Source organism: Bidens hawaiensis, unplaced genomic scaffold, assembly GCF_021521415.1.
Source record: "Bidens hawaiensis isolate Kalapana, Puna unplaced genomic scaffold, B.hawaiensis_p1.1 tig00047435_1, whole genome shotgun sequence".
Taxonomy (NCBI): Eukaryota; Viridiplantae; Streptophyta; class Magnoliopsida; order Asterales; family Asteraceae; genus Bidens; species Bidens hawaiensis.
The window spans coordinates 56039-71463 of NW_027498470.1; the positions used below are offsets into that span (position 1 = coordinate 56039).

Below are 15425 nucleotides of genomic sequence, written 5' to 3' on the forward strand. Positions count from 1 at the left end.
TAAATCCAAAACATGACGAAACCAATATGCCCTAATCATAAGCTGCCTACATTTGGGGATAATAAATGATAAACACTTAAAACATTAAAGGGCAAAACTGACTACTTCTCACTCACGATCGCGGATAACCGGAAAACAAATGGCCGGTGAAGTTTCCGATGATCATACAAACGACAAATTCTTGGTGGTCGTACACGTCGGAGCCGGTTATCAATAGCGGGTCAACGAGAAGGCTCTCCGATCTGCCAAGATAACCGCCTGCATTGCCACCGAGTCTATTCTCCGAACAATATTTCATTTAAATATTTGTATGCTAGGTTAGTATTAGTATCTGTGTAAATATACGGGTTGAATATAATATAAGGTACTCGGATAACACATTCAGTCAGTCGCGAAGAGACGTATTAAGAAATTGAATTTTGACTTACAAGTTATGCTAAGTTAATTCTAAAAAACTTTTTTTCAATCACTCAGAAAAAAACAACTATGAACTAAGTGATATTTGGAGACTTGGGGCATGTTTGGGATGAGCTTGAAAAATGTTTATCGGCTTATGTGTTTTTTCGAAAAGCCATTTTGAAAAACCAGGATTTGAGGTTTTAAAAACAGTTTTTTAACCATTTCAAAAAGCTTAAATAAGAAAGTTTTTTGTGATTGCCAAACACAATTAAACTTTTTGGCTTTTTTGAAAACACCAACAAGCTAATAAGCATTTTCCAAACTAAATCCCAAAGATGCTCTTAAATAAAAGCTTTTGAGTAAAAGAAATAAGTTTATTTAAACGATTCTTGTTAAAAACATGAAGTTGTATCGGTTATGTCGGTTTGATTATGATATTTGAAATTCTTTTATCAAAAATGAAAACTTTGACATGGTTGAATTCTCATTAGTATTAAGGAAAATGAATCGGTTATGTCGGTTTGATTATAATATTTGAAATTCTTTTATCAAAAATGAAAACTTTGACATGGTTGAATTCTCATTAGTATTTAAGGAAAATGAATTTCCAAATTTTTGCTTAGATTTGAAAATTAGACATAATTATATTTGTTAGATGGAAATTACAAATATGGTAATGACAAGTGGAAGAATCCTAGGTGGATACCCTGGGAAGATGCCATTTGACACCAAGTTATTTATTAGTTAGGATGTTCTTCATGATCTTTGCTTTGTTATAGGCAGCTCGCAGATGTGTGGATGCTGTATTAGCAGTCATTGAGACCTTGGAGGTATGCCTGTGAATATATTCACTTTGTAAGAATTTGTGTATGCATTTTTGTAGAATTGAGTGTTTGAATGTTGAGCTGCATAATGATCCATGCACAAATGCCGGTAGATGGTCAAACTTGACAGAGGATGGTCGTGTTGAATGTGATGCCAGTGTCACGAATGGTTGTTCGGGATCATTCGGAGCTGTTGGAGCAGTGCCAGGTATATCAAGAAATGTTGTTTTCCTTTTTCTTTAATATTTGGTTTTCTTATATATTGTGGTTTTGTTCTCATATATATTCTACCCTTATTTGAAGCAAATGATTATCAGGTGTAAAAAACGCCATCAAGATTGCAACTTTGTTAGTCAAGGACCAGATGTCGGGTTCATCCCTGCTCGGTCGAATTCCTCCCATGTAAGCTGCCATTTCACTTTTGTGAGTTTGTCTTTTAACTTTTTTTTTTTTTTTTTTTTTTTAGAAAATCAAATGGATTTACTATAAAACGATTACAATAAAGTGGCAGGCAAACGGGCAACAAGCTGCGCCGCAACCCCCTTTTGAACAGCAAAGCCAATCCTGCTAAAAACGAAGCTTTGGGACCTATTCTTAGGTTTTTGGCTGGTGAGGGTGCCCGTGTTTGGACTAAGTCAAAGGGCATTGACTTTCTTGGAACCATTGAAGACGTCCATAAGGTAGGCTCACCAGTTACTTTTATGTTGCTAGGTTAATATTCTTAGATATAATTTGTTTTCATTCAATCTTGACGGCTTCGAGTGATCCTATGTTCTATCACCACACTACACATCTGTAGGTCAAAATTTTATTAACTTATCTAAATTCTAAATTGAAAAAAAAATTGTTTTATATTATCTCGGCCATTTCGTTTACTAGGTCATTAGTTCCAAGTTTCCAACTTCCAAAGTCCAAACCTCAAATAAAACCATGTAATACGGTGGCTTCAAAACGTTTACTAAACCAAATTACTTTTGTGACTGAAACAACCAACCGATTTAGCTTAGTTTAAACCATAATGTTGATTTCAACAATTGTCTGAACATCCATAACCTTGGGTGAAAATTTTTCACAAGTTTATGTATTGTTACGTTAGTGGGGCACTAGTTCATTTATGTTCATGTCAAAAACATCAACACTAACCCGCACACCCTTAAAATCCTGTAACCCGAACACTTTAGCCCGTTTATCTAAACTTATCAAACATGTGGCAAATGATAACCTAATTGTAACGTGTTAATCAAGTTGATGGGTAATAAAAAATAGTAGGTTAAACGGGTTAGTTGATGGGGTTTACGGGTCAAACACAATGGTATATTGACCATTTAGTAATTTACTTATATTTAACTAAATTTTTAATGATTGTTAGTGTTAAGGAACATATAATTTAGAATTTAGATAATAGTTGTGATTAACCTAGACGCAGAAAGACATGGGTTCTTCGGCGAAGACTCAAGTTCGATCCTCACTTGTGTTACTTTGGGTGAATATTGGAAATAAAGGATTTTAGCTAGGTCTTGTACAAGGTTGTCAGCTCGGATCCAAGCCCACCCAGGTTTCCGTCTCATTGTGTGTTACAACAGAGAGTTCTGCTCTTGTGGCGGCACAATGACTGTCAAGTGAAAGCCGGCGGTATGGTTTTCTAGGGGAACGCCCAAGCTGAACTCTGAAGCCAGCGTGGGTCCAGTTATGAAAACATAGTCTGACCATAGGACTCTCTAAATACAAAAAGTGCGATAGCCTAACTACAAAAAGTCGTCGTTATAAAGAAAAACTTTCAAAAACCTTAGTACCACACAAAACCATCCATGTGATTGTATAGATAATAAAGAGGACCATCTAATAAACAAAATAATAAAGAGGACCATCTAATAAACAGACATGTTGTCAGTTTGCCATTTAGGGCTAGTTTGGTGTGTTTCTCAAGTGGGCTAACCACAACAAATTACAAATGTAGATATTTTACCACGTCGACACCATTAGAGTGTTGTTTTATATAAAAAAGAAATATCTCGGTCACTTTTATGAGAAACATCATGGAAACAAGAAACCACAAATATTAAGCAACTTGCATATGTATATATAAGGTACCAAGTAGAGATGGTATTTCATATAAACAAATTAAAATGGAAACGGAGCCTAATGAAGTATCGATAACACTCGACGCTCAATTGGAAGCCGGTGTTCTCCCCCAGCCATTAACGAAATCCTCACCGAGTAAGCGAAAAGGGTTCCTATCAAGAACACGCTCAATTGGAAGCCGGTTTTTAGTGGTCCAAAATAGTTCTCAAAGTTCTCAATTTGTAAATGGTTCTCTTAGAAATCATGGGAATGATTGAAAGTGATAATTTACGTTAATAACCTTATGTTGAATAAAAACAAAACAATGATAAAAATAAAATTATTGATTAAAATTAGTTCCTAAACTTCTTAACAAAATTAGGAGTTGGTAAATGATACAAACCATATATATATATATATATATATATATATATATATATATATATATATATATTAAAAAAAAGAAAGAAATGAAAAATAAGTGGTATATATATAATCCAAAATACTGATAAAAATGTCAATTCCATAATTTGAGTATATGAAATAGTAAATAGTTAAACATTGAGGGGGCAAAACCGGGCAATTCTCTTTCATGCTTCACAAAGTTTTCCCATCATCGCTTCCACTTTAATGTCCGCCGATAATCCAAGACATGGCGAAACCAATATACCCTAATCATAAGAATGTGTTAAGCCTCGGTGTACGAGTGAGCTATTTTAACTCGCTACATAAATCCAAGACATGACGAAACCAATATACCCTAATCATAACTGGACAAACTCGCTGACCTTCGCAAACAAAAAAAAAATAAAAAACCAAACGATAACTCCGTAACACAAAGCCCAGCTACATTTGGGATATTAAAAGATAAACACTTAAACATTAAGGGGCAAAACTGACTACTTGTCACAAACCATCGGAGTATTTTATTTACTGGAAAAGTAATGGCCGGCGAAGTTTCCGATGAGAGATTCTTCGTGGCCGTACACGTCGGAGCCGGTTACCACTCGCCGGTCAACGACAAGGCTCTCCGATCCGCCATGAAAACCGCCTGCATCGCCGCCGCCTCTATTCTCCGAACGGTATATAGATAAACGATTGGTTTATATATTATTTATTTGTATCTGCTTCATTTTGGCTTTGTGATAGTTTATATTGTAACTCTAAAATAAGAGTTAGGTTTTGTATGCGATTATTAAGTTTGTTAAATATTTGCTAAATGTTTGATCACAGAGGAATTGAATTTGTAAACTAGTCGGCACGGCTCAGGTCGTTTCAAATAATGTGTTTTTAGCTGGCTTTATTCGAGCGAGCCACGAGCTTTTTAACAGCCTCTCGTTTATTAGAAGATTCATAAGCTTTAGTGTTGTAAAAATCGCGATTAGTTGTCGATTCAATTTCAGATAATATGACCAACAGATCGGTAAGGCGGTCAAAATCAGCCTAAATCGGACGTTGGTTGCAACCCGAGTTCTAGACTCGATTCATGAACTAATGTATGTTTGAAAGTTTTTTCTCGTTGATTTGTTTTTTGTTATGTTTACGTTTAATTCTTTTTGTTTTAACTATACTATGTGATAATAATGTGAACTTTTATATGTAATTTTACAAAATTTTATATGCACACACATAATTTTGAAAAAAAGTATGTATAAAAATTCCAATCCGATTAATACCTATGAATTGTTAGTCGGATCCCACCGCCCAACTAACACCTAGCGATTTTTACAATAGTGACGAGCTACTCTTTTATAAATGGTTTTCATGTTCTTTTCTTTGTTGTAGGGTTCTGGTGGATGTGTAGATGCTGTATCAGCAGCCATTGAGACCTTAGAGGTATGATTGTATTCATATTTTGAGTATTTGTATATGCATTTTTTTTTTGTAAAATTGAATTAGTGAATGTTGACCTGCAGAATGATCCATGCACAAATGCTGGTAGGGGGTCAAACTTGACAGAAGATGGTCATGTCGAATGTGATGCTAGTGTCATGGATGGTAATTCGGGATCATTTGGAGCTGTTGGAGCAGTGCCAGGTATGTCCCAAGTTATTATTTGGTTTGCTTATATATTGTGGTTTTTGTTCTCATATATATATTTTTACCTTTATTTGAAGCAAATGATTATCAGGTGTGAAAAATGCCATCAAGATTGCAGCTTTGTTAGTCAAGGACCAGATGTCGGGTTCATCCCTGCTCGGTCGAATTCCTCCAATGTAAACTTTCATTTAACTTTTGTGAGTTTGACTTTTTTAAGGTTTACAAATTAAATTACTTTTTTGTTGTTTTATCAATATTCTTAGGTTTTTGGCTGGTGACGGTGCCCGTTCTTGGGCTAAGTCAAAGGGCATTGACTTTCTAGGAACCATTGAAGACGCCGATAAGGTACGCTCGCCACTGCCCCCATTTGATATTTTAATATATATTTTTCTCGTTTCTCATTTTCACAGTTTTTTTTTTCCACATTTGAGCCCCTATATGTAACCATATTTTTCTGCTTATAGTGGCTTGTGACAAAAAAGGCAAAAGAACAATGGAAGAATTATAAAGCAATGCTTGATGATGCAACATCCAGAACTTTATCAGGCGAACCGTCATCTAGTTCTCAACAGATTGATAATAATCTTGCTATGGACAGTATTATGGATACCGTAGGAGTTATATGTATAGATAAAGAAGGGAATATAGCATCTGGAGCATCTAGTGGTGGCATCGCACTAAAGGTCTTTTTTTTTAAATCTATATATTTATATGAGCACATTTGTTTGATCTGTATGTTTATAAAACTTCTTTTTTAAAAATGAAAAAAGGTGAGCGGGCGTGTGGGATTAGCAGCAACATATGGTTCTGGCTGTTGGGCCTCATCGGCAGGCCCTTTAAAAGTTGGTAGTTGTGTTAGTGGTGCTGGTGAATGCCTGATGAGAAAGTTTGCTGCTCAAGAATCTTGTAGTTCTTCATCACTGTATGTCTATTTGTTTATAACTTTTTTAATTATTCTTGCATATTAGTCAAATATGGTAAACTCTCATGCAGATTGCAGGCTGGTCCAGGTGCGGCCTGCTCAAAAGTTCTTGAGTCTGTAATCAACGACAGTTGTCAACGTGGTAGTGATGCAAGTGCTGGAATTCTGCTTGTGCAAGCCGAGGCTCCTATAATTGTTAGCTTGCTATTCAAAGATTTATATAATTATTGTCATCGTATGATTTTTATAGTTATAACTAACTTGTTAGTTATTTATAATCAGGATATTGGATCATCACCGCAGCTGAAATCTGTTGAAATTGCTGCTGGCTATACTGCCTTATCTTTTGGAATAGGGTATTTTGGTAATTCCATGGAGCAGCCAAAGGTATGAAACATTTTTGCTGCTTCTGTATAAATTTGAGTAAAAAACCAAGCATGTTTATAAAAACTATTTTGTTTTTTTTTTTAAATTGTTTGCAGGCTTCTATTTTGAGAAATAAAAAACAACAGGATAGAACAGAGATATCCCAGTTTGCAGCATTAATTAACCTCAATTGTAAGTGTACATAGTTTAAGACTTAAATTAAGTGTACAGTTGCTTATTTTATGCAAAATTATCATATTTTTTTTTAAATAATTATCGTTGTTTTAGAAGAATGTTAGGTTTGAAGATCCAGATTCTGATTATGACCGTGCGGCATTTCCAGCGACGTTAAAACAAAACAAAAGACATTGAGCGTCTTAAGTTAAAGTTTGTGAAAACCGGTTTGATCGATGGACAATCACAGCAGTAGCAGTACCAGTTTTTCCCAGATTCCGCCATTTTTAGCTTCAACGTGTATTTAATTAATGAATTTTGTTCCTTATAGAACAACTGGATTGTTAGCATATACACAGTTAGACTTTCTTTTGATTTTAAAATGTATGTCATATTCTCAAAATGTTTTTTTTTTTCATTTTATATACACTAGTAGTTTTTGTTTCATCTCTAATTAGTTGTTCACAATATAAAATGTAAGATGACCCCAAATCAATGTCAATGATGTTTTAATGTCAAGAGTAAAAAGACATACTGTTAACATCAAATTAGTATATTATATGTGCACATCTTAAAATAACTTTTATCTTTTGTTTTAATTAAACACCAGCCAAGATCTCTTGTGAGTCAGATGTGACACAATGCCTTGATTAAGTAAAACAATAAAAAATAATAATCATTTAAAAAAACACAATACTTCCAAAAACTATTGTCATGATTCATTTGTAAGTCCAAGATATATATGCTCTCATTAACTTAATCACCCATCACTCCACAATGGCCATCAAACAAGAAGACTCAAAATTTCTTGCAACACAAAGGTAATTTGATCCAAACTCATACTCTTCTTTTAATCAAATTAAAACACATAGTAATGTTTCAACTTTTGTGTTTGTAGGTATGCGATAGTTATCGGATCGAACCAAGGGATAGGCTTAGCGATATGCAAACAGTTGGCTTCAAAAGGAGTTCAAGTCGTGTTAACTGCCCGAGACGAGGAAAAAGGAAAAACCGCGATGAAAACTCTTGAAGGTTGTTCTTTTTTTAAGCATCTGGTTTTTCATCAACTTGATGTGTTGGATCCATCTAGCATCTCCTCTCTTGTTGACTTTGTGAAATCCAAATATGGGAAGCTTGATATCTTGGTATGATGTGCATGTTATGTTTATGTACTATGGTTAACAAATGTTTTTATATAAACCGATTCAAAACTATTCATATAGGTGAATAATGCTGCAATTTTGGGAGTGAGAATTGACACTAATGCATTAGAAGCCTTTACAAATGATGAGGTAAGTTTCTAAACAGTATAAAACGATATGGGATGCGTCTAAAGTGTCGCAAATATGATTACTGCAGGATTCAGGATATATCAAATGGGGCGAGATTTCTACACAGCCATATAACATAGGAGAAGACTGCATTCAAACAAATTATTACGGAGCAAAGAGGATGACCGAAGCGTTCATGCCTCTTCTCTCATTGTCCGACTCTCCAAGAATCGTCAATGTTTCATCAAGTTCCGGAAAATTACAGGTTAAAAACAAGAAAATTTACTAATTTGTGTCTAGTGTCATAAAATCAACATCATTTTGATATGACAACTTGACAAGCAGCGTGTTAACTTTGACAGTTTGTAACCAACGAGTGGGCTTGTAACATCTTGAACGATACAAAATCTCTAAGCGAAGATCGAATCGACGAGATCCTTGAAGTTTTCCTTAAAGATTTTAAAGAGAGCTGTTTAGAAACAAAGAAGTGGCCGTCTTTTTTATCTGCATATACGCTATCAAAAGCAGCGATGAATGGCTACACAAGATTGTTAGCAAAGAAGCATCCAAACTTTATCGTAACTTGTGTTTGCCCGGGGCATGTGAAATCAAATTTAAGTTTGTTTACCGGAAAGTTGAGTGTCGAAGAGGGTGCTCACAGTGTTGTCAGGCTTGCATTACTATCAGTTGATCATGGGCAACAGCATTCTGGTCTTTTCTTTTTCAGGGATGAAGTGTCATCTTTTTGATGAAGTTGAATATGTAAAAGTATAGGTTCATATGCTATTTATCATGTTATATGCTTTTCTATTTTACTATGGTACTTTTACAGTTTTACGCGACTCCTTTCGTTATTGGTAGATACCTATTTCTATAGTTTCAGTTTTGTATGTTTGTATGCTATATCCACATGGATAGAGGTAATGTTTGCCTACATTTTATCCTCCCCAGACCATTTGCTATTTTTTGAGATCTGGTATAGTTGTTTGTGATGCATACGCAACTATACGTGACTCAATTAAGAATCCAACCTAGTTCGACTGAGTTGTCTCGCTACCTATTCCCGTCCTATATTTAAACATAAGAGGAGTATTGGAGCAGCTAGATTAGTAACCGTAATTAGTGGTAGATTAATTGTGATATTGTTCATTTGATTTTCTTGTCTGGTTTATATTAATTTAGTTTGTATTTATACTTTGGAGACCTTCCCATCTCAAATTGGTTCCATTGCGGGGATACATAGCGCCAACTACCCGGATCATAGATGAAGGAGGTGTTTTGATTTCGGTCAGGTGACAGTTCAATTTGTTGTAAAATAAGCGTACTCGATGAAAAGTCCAAAACAATGGTTGAGCCTAGAGGTGCTCATTATTATTTGAGAGCAAGTTAAACTGTTCATTATTATTTGAGAGCAAGTTAAACTGTTCATATTTTAAAGGCATGTGCATCATACGAACATATGCATGACAATTGGTACTAGGTTCTAACATTCCTTATCTTAAAAAGGTCTTCTGTAAAACATCAGCGGCGGTCATGAAGACAGAATCCTTAACTTGATGTATGTGATACTTTGATGTTCCCCTATGTTGATACAGTTGAATGTGGCCATTTTAACATCTTTCATTTTTATATGTTATAGAAAACATATTGATATATATATATTAATTATGTAGACTTTTGTGCACTTGGTATTTAAGTTAATCTCGCATTTTACTTCTTTTTTTGGTGTAACTAATATATTTGATGAATCTCTTATGTTCTTGCTTCATGAAATATTTGTTTGTGGGGTTGTGCAAGTCCATGTGTGATCTATCAGAATGTCAAATCTTTAAAATCGATATCATATTGCCAAAACCGGAGACATGATTTCAAGATCAAATCTCAACGATGGTGGATCGATCGCAACAAAACAATATTTGTAATATTTATCATGTGTTATAATTATAAATAAAAGTTTACGGGACCTGGTTTTCCATGCTAAACACTGATAGAAAAAAACCAAGTAATTACTACACACGGGAGGGTAATGCATTGGGCGATTCTATTTACATGAGCTGTTAACTCCAGGAGATTTGTGAGACTACAGTCATGACACCTTGAAACCATAACCTCTATTATGTAACGTTCAGTAAACTAAACCTATGGTAATGATCTCATAACTTATTTTACAAATACTTGTCATGATACATTTTTGTTAAAATTGTTGATCCATTTTAAAGTTGTATATCTGATCTTTAAAAGAAGTCTTATATTTACTTAACAAGTACTTATCTTGATACAGACTTTGATGTACAGTTGGGTATTGGAAAGGATCCGGATGCAACTAATGAGATACGCAGCTGATCGGAGATTTTTTTTATTATTATTATTTTCGACTTTGATAATAGTTCTATAGCAGTTCACAACTGCATATTTTTCTTTGTTTGAAACATAAGATAACAAATCATAATCAATCGGTTGAACAGCTTTAAAATAGATAAAGTGTTCTCAGTTAGAAAAACAAGGGTGTTTAACTGTTTAGCCTGATGGATTATTACTTAGAATCATGCTTCAAATGGTTTGCATTCGTTATCAGACTTTAAATAGACATTTCACAAGCTGGTTCGTTATCAGATTCATATGGGTTGTGTTCCAAATCGCATGACATACTCGTTTAACATAAAGATTAAAACCTAAACTTTAACCACAAAAAACCAGTCACATACCAGACCATTCTGTATTGAAAACCAGTTCCTTTTTACACAAAAGGCTACTGTTAATCCAGTGCAAATTTATAAACATAAATCTTGAAATTTTAAATCTTCCTTGATGCCTTGACATTATAATCATGCTTAACAAGATTCGCCCTTAGCAGCATGGCCCTAACATCACGATCAAACTCAACCCCGGTCTGCAAGACCCTTTGAAACGTGGCTTTCCTTTGATCCGCATGTCGAGCATACAGGATCTTGTTGTGTGAGTCAATTCTTGCCTGAAAACACACCAATCAATAGATTAGTTATAATGTTGACTTGTTGGCCAATGCATGATTTAGTTAGTTATATTAGTACCTGAATTTGGTTGTCTGTAATTAAAGCTTCAAGTTCTTTTTGTATACCAGTAACAGTGGTTTTAAAGGCATTAGCCATCATGTTCAGGTCAACCGATACAAACGGATGCGTATACTGAATTAGGGCTTTATTACGGATGTCAGTATAAAGCGTTTCCACATGATCATGCAAATGAATGTCAAGCAGCAGGTTTGCTTTAAGGTTCCCAAGGTAATCTAAACACGAAGCATAATGACTGCAAAATTGCAAGAAATTTTTTTATTACAAAAAATATATAACTCCTATGGTTTACTTATTACATCCTTGATACATTATTTTCGAAAATTACATCTTTAGTCCAGTAATTTCAAAAAAATAGCATATTTAGTCCCTGGCTATAGATGGGTTATCTTTTTCTGTTAAATGACTAAAATACCCCTTTACTATTAAAAATAGTACAAAAAAATTTTAGTCATTTTTAAAAATTGAACAAAAAAAGATTGCGTTCTTTTTTTGGAAATATCACTAGACTAAAATTAAGTCTGAATGGTAGACTAATTTCAAAACAATGTATCAAATCCATAACATGGGTGAACTAGAGGAACCAACTGTGTAATTTCTATTAATAATCAGATTGCACAAACACAAAAATACCTTGAATAGAAATCATTGATAAGTTCCCTTACTTCAGGCACCAACTCTAAGAAGTTACGGAAGTTAATATTGTCAATTACTTTTGCCTGTCAATCAAGTAGACAATTTTATTAAATAGTGAGACAGTACTCCAGTAGAGTAATATATAAACTATAATAAAAAATATTGCCTTCAACTCTGCACGGTCAAAACTTGCAAGAGCACAAAGTCCACCATATGTTGCAACATCTTGAGCTGCAATAACTTCCGAGTAGCTGTTTCCTAATTCTGGAGCGGTTTCCAAAAACTATGAACAAACCCATGAGGTTAAGGAGGTTGTAACTGTATACCAGATTAATATTTTTATATTAAAATATGGTTAAAAGAAATAAGACCTTGCGAGCGGCTTGTTTGTATTTCCTAGCTTCAAGGTGAGCAAGTCCAGCAGCACATTGTAGTTTTGCAATTGTGATTGGATCTAGATCAGCTTTGTTTTGCTCTGCTTTACTGACATAGCTTGTGACATGTGCAAATTGTCCCATTTCAATGCTGACCAAAATTGCATTTAAGCACATGTGTATGATGTGTTTTGCAGTTGTGCAATAGTCACGGGTGCGAACATAATTCTTAAACGCCTCTCCAAGTGTACCACGAGCGTAGTAAAAGTCTCCAAAGTCGTTGTATCCCATTCTTATGCTCTCTTTAATCAAATTTGTCTGCAACAATAGAAACAAGTTAGCCAAGTTGGAATCTCATGACCAAATGAGTTGGTTTGGGCTAACACTGAAGACTTTGATCCTCAGAAGTTGTAACAGAAAGCTTAGATTTTCACAAACTGGCATTGAAACTGTGATTATCACTTAAATGCATTAGAGAACTTGATTCCTAGAGGTGCAAACGAGTTTAGGAGCACGTGAGCTACTCGAGATCGGATCGATAAAAGCTAAAAAGAGCCGAGCCTGAACCTCAAATAGAGCTCGAAACAAGCAGAGATCGTTTGCTCTGTGTGCGTAAACTTGTGGAGTATTAAATGTCTCATTTATGAATAAAAATGTATGGTATTAAATAAACTGTGTGCGTAATTGTGTAAGTACCTTACTTAAAGTGACATTTATAACTATGAATAAGATTTAATTTTCCTAATCATAAGTTTATGCTCTTAAAAAAACTAAACTAGCATATCATCAAAACTCCTAAATTTGCTACCTAAAAAGTACCAAAATCATACAATTGGCAACACAAACTGTAGAAAAAACTTCAACAACACTCAATTATAGCAATGAATCAAAGTATTAAAAATAATCACTCTGTAAGATAGCTCGAGCTCCACAAGTGAAGCTCGGGTTCACTTATCAAACAACCTTATTTTGAAGCTCAACTCAATCCAAGTTTTTAACGAACCAATCTCAAGTAACTAACTTGTTTGCATCCATAATAACTAACCACAAGCTTTGACTTTCCCGATCACAAGCATAACTTCTCTGAACATTATAACAATTAGCAACATTATAACAAATCACAAAATCATAAACTAAAAACAAACAATATATTACTCTATAAGCATTAAGCTCATTCTCCAACTTCTCAAGCTCGAGCTCCAGTTATCAAACAAGCTTATTTTTCAGCTCAACTCAATCCAAGTTTTTAACGAACCAATCTCAAGTAACTAACTCGTTTGCATCCCTAATAACTAAGCACAAGCTTTGGGCTTCCTAATCATAAGTCTAAGTTCTCTAAATGAAAAGGACCTAAAATATCATACAATTGACAACATATTTACAATGAATCATGAAAATAGAAACACATAACGAATAACAAAATTACTCTGTAAGCATTAAGCTCATTCTCCAGATTCTCGAGCTCAACAACTGATGCTCGGGCTCACTTATCAAACAAGCTTTGGGCTTCCTAATCATAAGTCTAAGTTCTCTAAATGAAAAGGACCTAAAATATCATACAATTGACAACATATTTACAATGAATCATGAAAATAGAAACACATAACGAATAACAAAATTACTCTGTAAGCATTAAGCTCATTCTCCAGATTCTCGAGCTCAACAACTGATGCTCGGGCTCACTTATCAAACAAGGTTATTTTTAAGGACAACTCAATTCAAAATTTTAACAAACCAATATCGAGTAGCTAACAAGCAGCTCGGCTGACTTACGCACCTGATAACTAAGCACAAGCTTTGAGTTTCCTAATCATAACTTTTACTTCTCCAAATAAAAACACCTTAAAATATAAAATTGCTAGCTAAAAAGAACCAAAACCATACAATTGCAACATTCTAACAATTAAATATTAATCACGAAATCATAAACTAATAATGAACAATATAAAACTCCGTAAGAATTAAAGCTCATTCTCCAGCTTCTCAAGTTCAAGCTCCACCTATGAAGCTCAGACTCACTTACCAAACAAACTTACTTTTTAACTCAACACAATTCAAAATTCTAACGAGCCCGACCTCAAGTAGCTAACTACTGACACCCCCTAATAACTAAACACACCTAGCAACACTACAACAACAAATCACAAAATCACAAAATCATAAACTAACAACAAACAGCACATTACTCTATAAGCATCAAGCTCATTCTCCAGCTTCTGAAGCTCGAGCTCCACAAGTGAAGCCCTAACTCACTTATCAAACAACCTTATTTTTTAAACTAAACTGAATTCAAGTTTCTAACAAGCCGATCTCGAGTACCTAACTCGCTTACTCCCCTAACCAACTAATCTAATCACAATTCTAAGCCCTCTAAACATTATAACAAGGTATAACAAATTACTCTGTAAGCATTAAGCTCATTCTCCAGCTTCTCCTTCCTGACATCGGCTCTCCGGTCCACCGCATCCATCCAATTGACATCATTCCCATACTCTAAACCTAACCGTCCATCAATCTTCTGAACAACTTCCCTAAACAACTGCGTGTTCTCTCCTTTCTTAACCTCCACATACGCCATCCGCAGCGCCTCTAGCTTCACACTCACGTTATCGCATTTGTCCGAGATGAATAATAACCTGGATATCTTTGTACGGCCGGTGTATAACGCGGCGTACGCCTCGATGTCGAGCTGTTCGCTGCTGATGATTGGACGCCGTTGCTGTTGTTGTTGTGGTGGTGATGGTTCGTCGTCTACGCCGTTGGTGAAGATCTCGTCCGTGTCCATGACTCGTTAGGGCTTGGTTTGAGGTTTGGATTTGAAGGTTGAAGTGGAAAGGAGTTACGAGTTACGACGACGACGACGTTTTCATATGTAGAGTTTATAGTTAATACTTATTAATAGAGTAAAAGCCTAAAGCCCATAACATATTGGGTTTTTTAAAACCCAACAATCCAGTGCAGCAGAGCCCAATAACACGAGTAAAATGCCGAAATCGTCTCTGATAGTCGATTATGTGATTTCGTTCAAAAAGTTTTAATACAGCTGGACCATCTAGGTTTCTCACTTATTACCAATTCAGTTCAAATCATTAACTTTGTTGATTTTCACCGTTAACTCAAGGATAAAAGACAAATATACCCCTGAGAACAGATAAAAAAATTAGCAAAGTTATCGTTTTTGAGGCCATTGCCAACAAGTGGGAAATCTCAATGGCCCAGTTGCAAAAAAAAAAAAAAAACATTTTTTGAACGAAATATGCATAATTGATGAAACCTCGTGGACGACTTTGACACTTTACTCCCAATAA

The 15425-nt window shown here is 34.9% G+C and overlaps 3 protein-coding genes across 4 annotated transcripts; 2 read left to right on the forward strand and 1 right to left on the reverse strand.

Moving 5' to 3' along the window:
- The first annotated feature begins 4206 nt into the window (after positions 1-4206).
- LOC143596969 (putative threonine aspartase) lies at positions 4207-7135 on the forward strand. Its single transcript, XM_077075609.1, has 11 exons — positions 4207-4366; positions 5070-5120; positions 5201-5321; positions 5416-5500; positions 5588-5669; positions 5789-6007; positions 6095-6246; positions 6318-6441; positions 6529-6633; positions 6729-6804; positions 6901-7135. Coding segments are annotated over exons 1-11 (1155 nt in total). The 5' UTR covers positions 4207-4228; the 3' UTR covers positions 6903-7135.
- Positions 7136-7528: 393 nt separating this feature from the next.
- On the forward strand, positions 7529-8810 carry LOC143596971 ((+)-neomenthol dehydrogenase-like). The gene is made up of 5 exons (XM_077075610.1): positions 7529-7607; positions 7685-7931; positions 8010-8078; positions 8146-8322; positions 8420-8810. Exons 1-5 carry the CDS (start codon positions 7564-7566, stop codon positions 8804-8806), a joined length of 924 nt encoding a protein of 307 aa, XP_076931725.1. The 5' UTR covers positions 7529-7563; the 3' UTR covers positions 8807-8810.
- Positions 8811-10601: 1791 nt separating this feature from the next.
- On the reverse strand, positions 10602-14903 carry LOC143596975 (COP9 signalosome complex subunit 1-like). Of its 2 annotated transcripts, XM_077075614.1 has the most exons (7): positions 14519-14903; positions 12115-12435; positions 11910-12026; positions 11741-11826; positions 11108-11342; positions 10806-11028; positions 10603-10753 (listed from the first exon to the last, which is right to left on the reverse strand). In XM_077075614.1, exons 1-6 carry the CDS (start codon positions 14900-14902, stop codon positions 10852-10854), a joined length of 1320 nt encoding a protein of 439 aa, XP_076931729.1. In that variant the 5' UTR covers position 14903; the 3' UTR covers positions 10603-10753; positions 10806-10851. The 2 variants fall into 2 exon arrangements, with proteins under 2 accessions (XP_076931728.1, XP_076931729.1); XM_077075613.1 differs by having other exon boundaries at positions 10602-11028.
- Between the last annotated feature and the right edge of the window lie 522 nt (positions 14904-15425).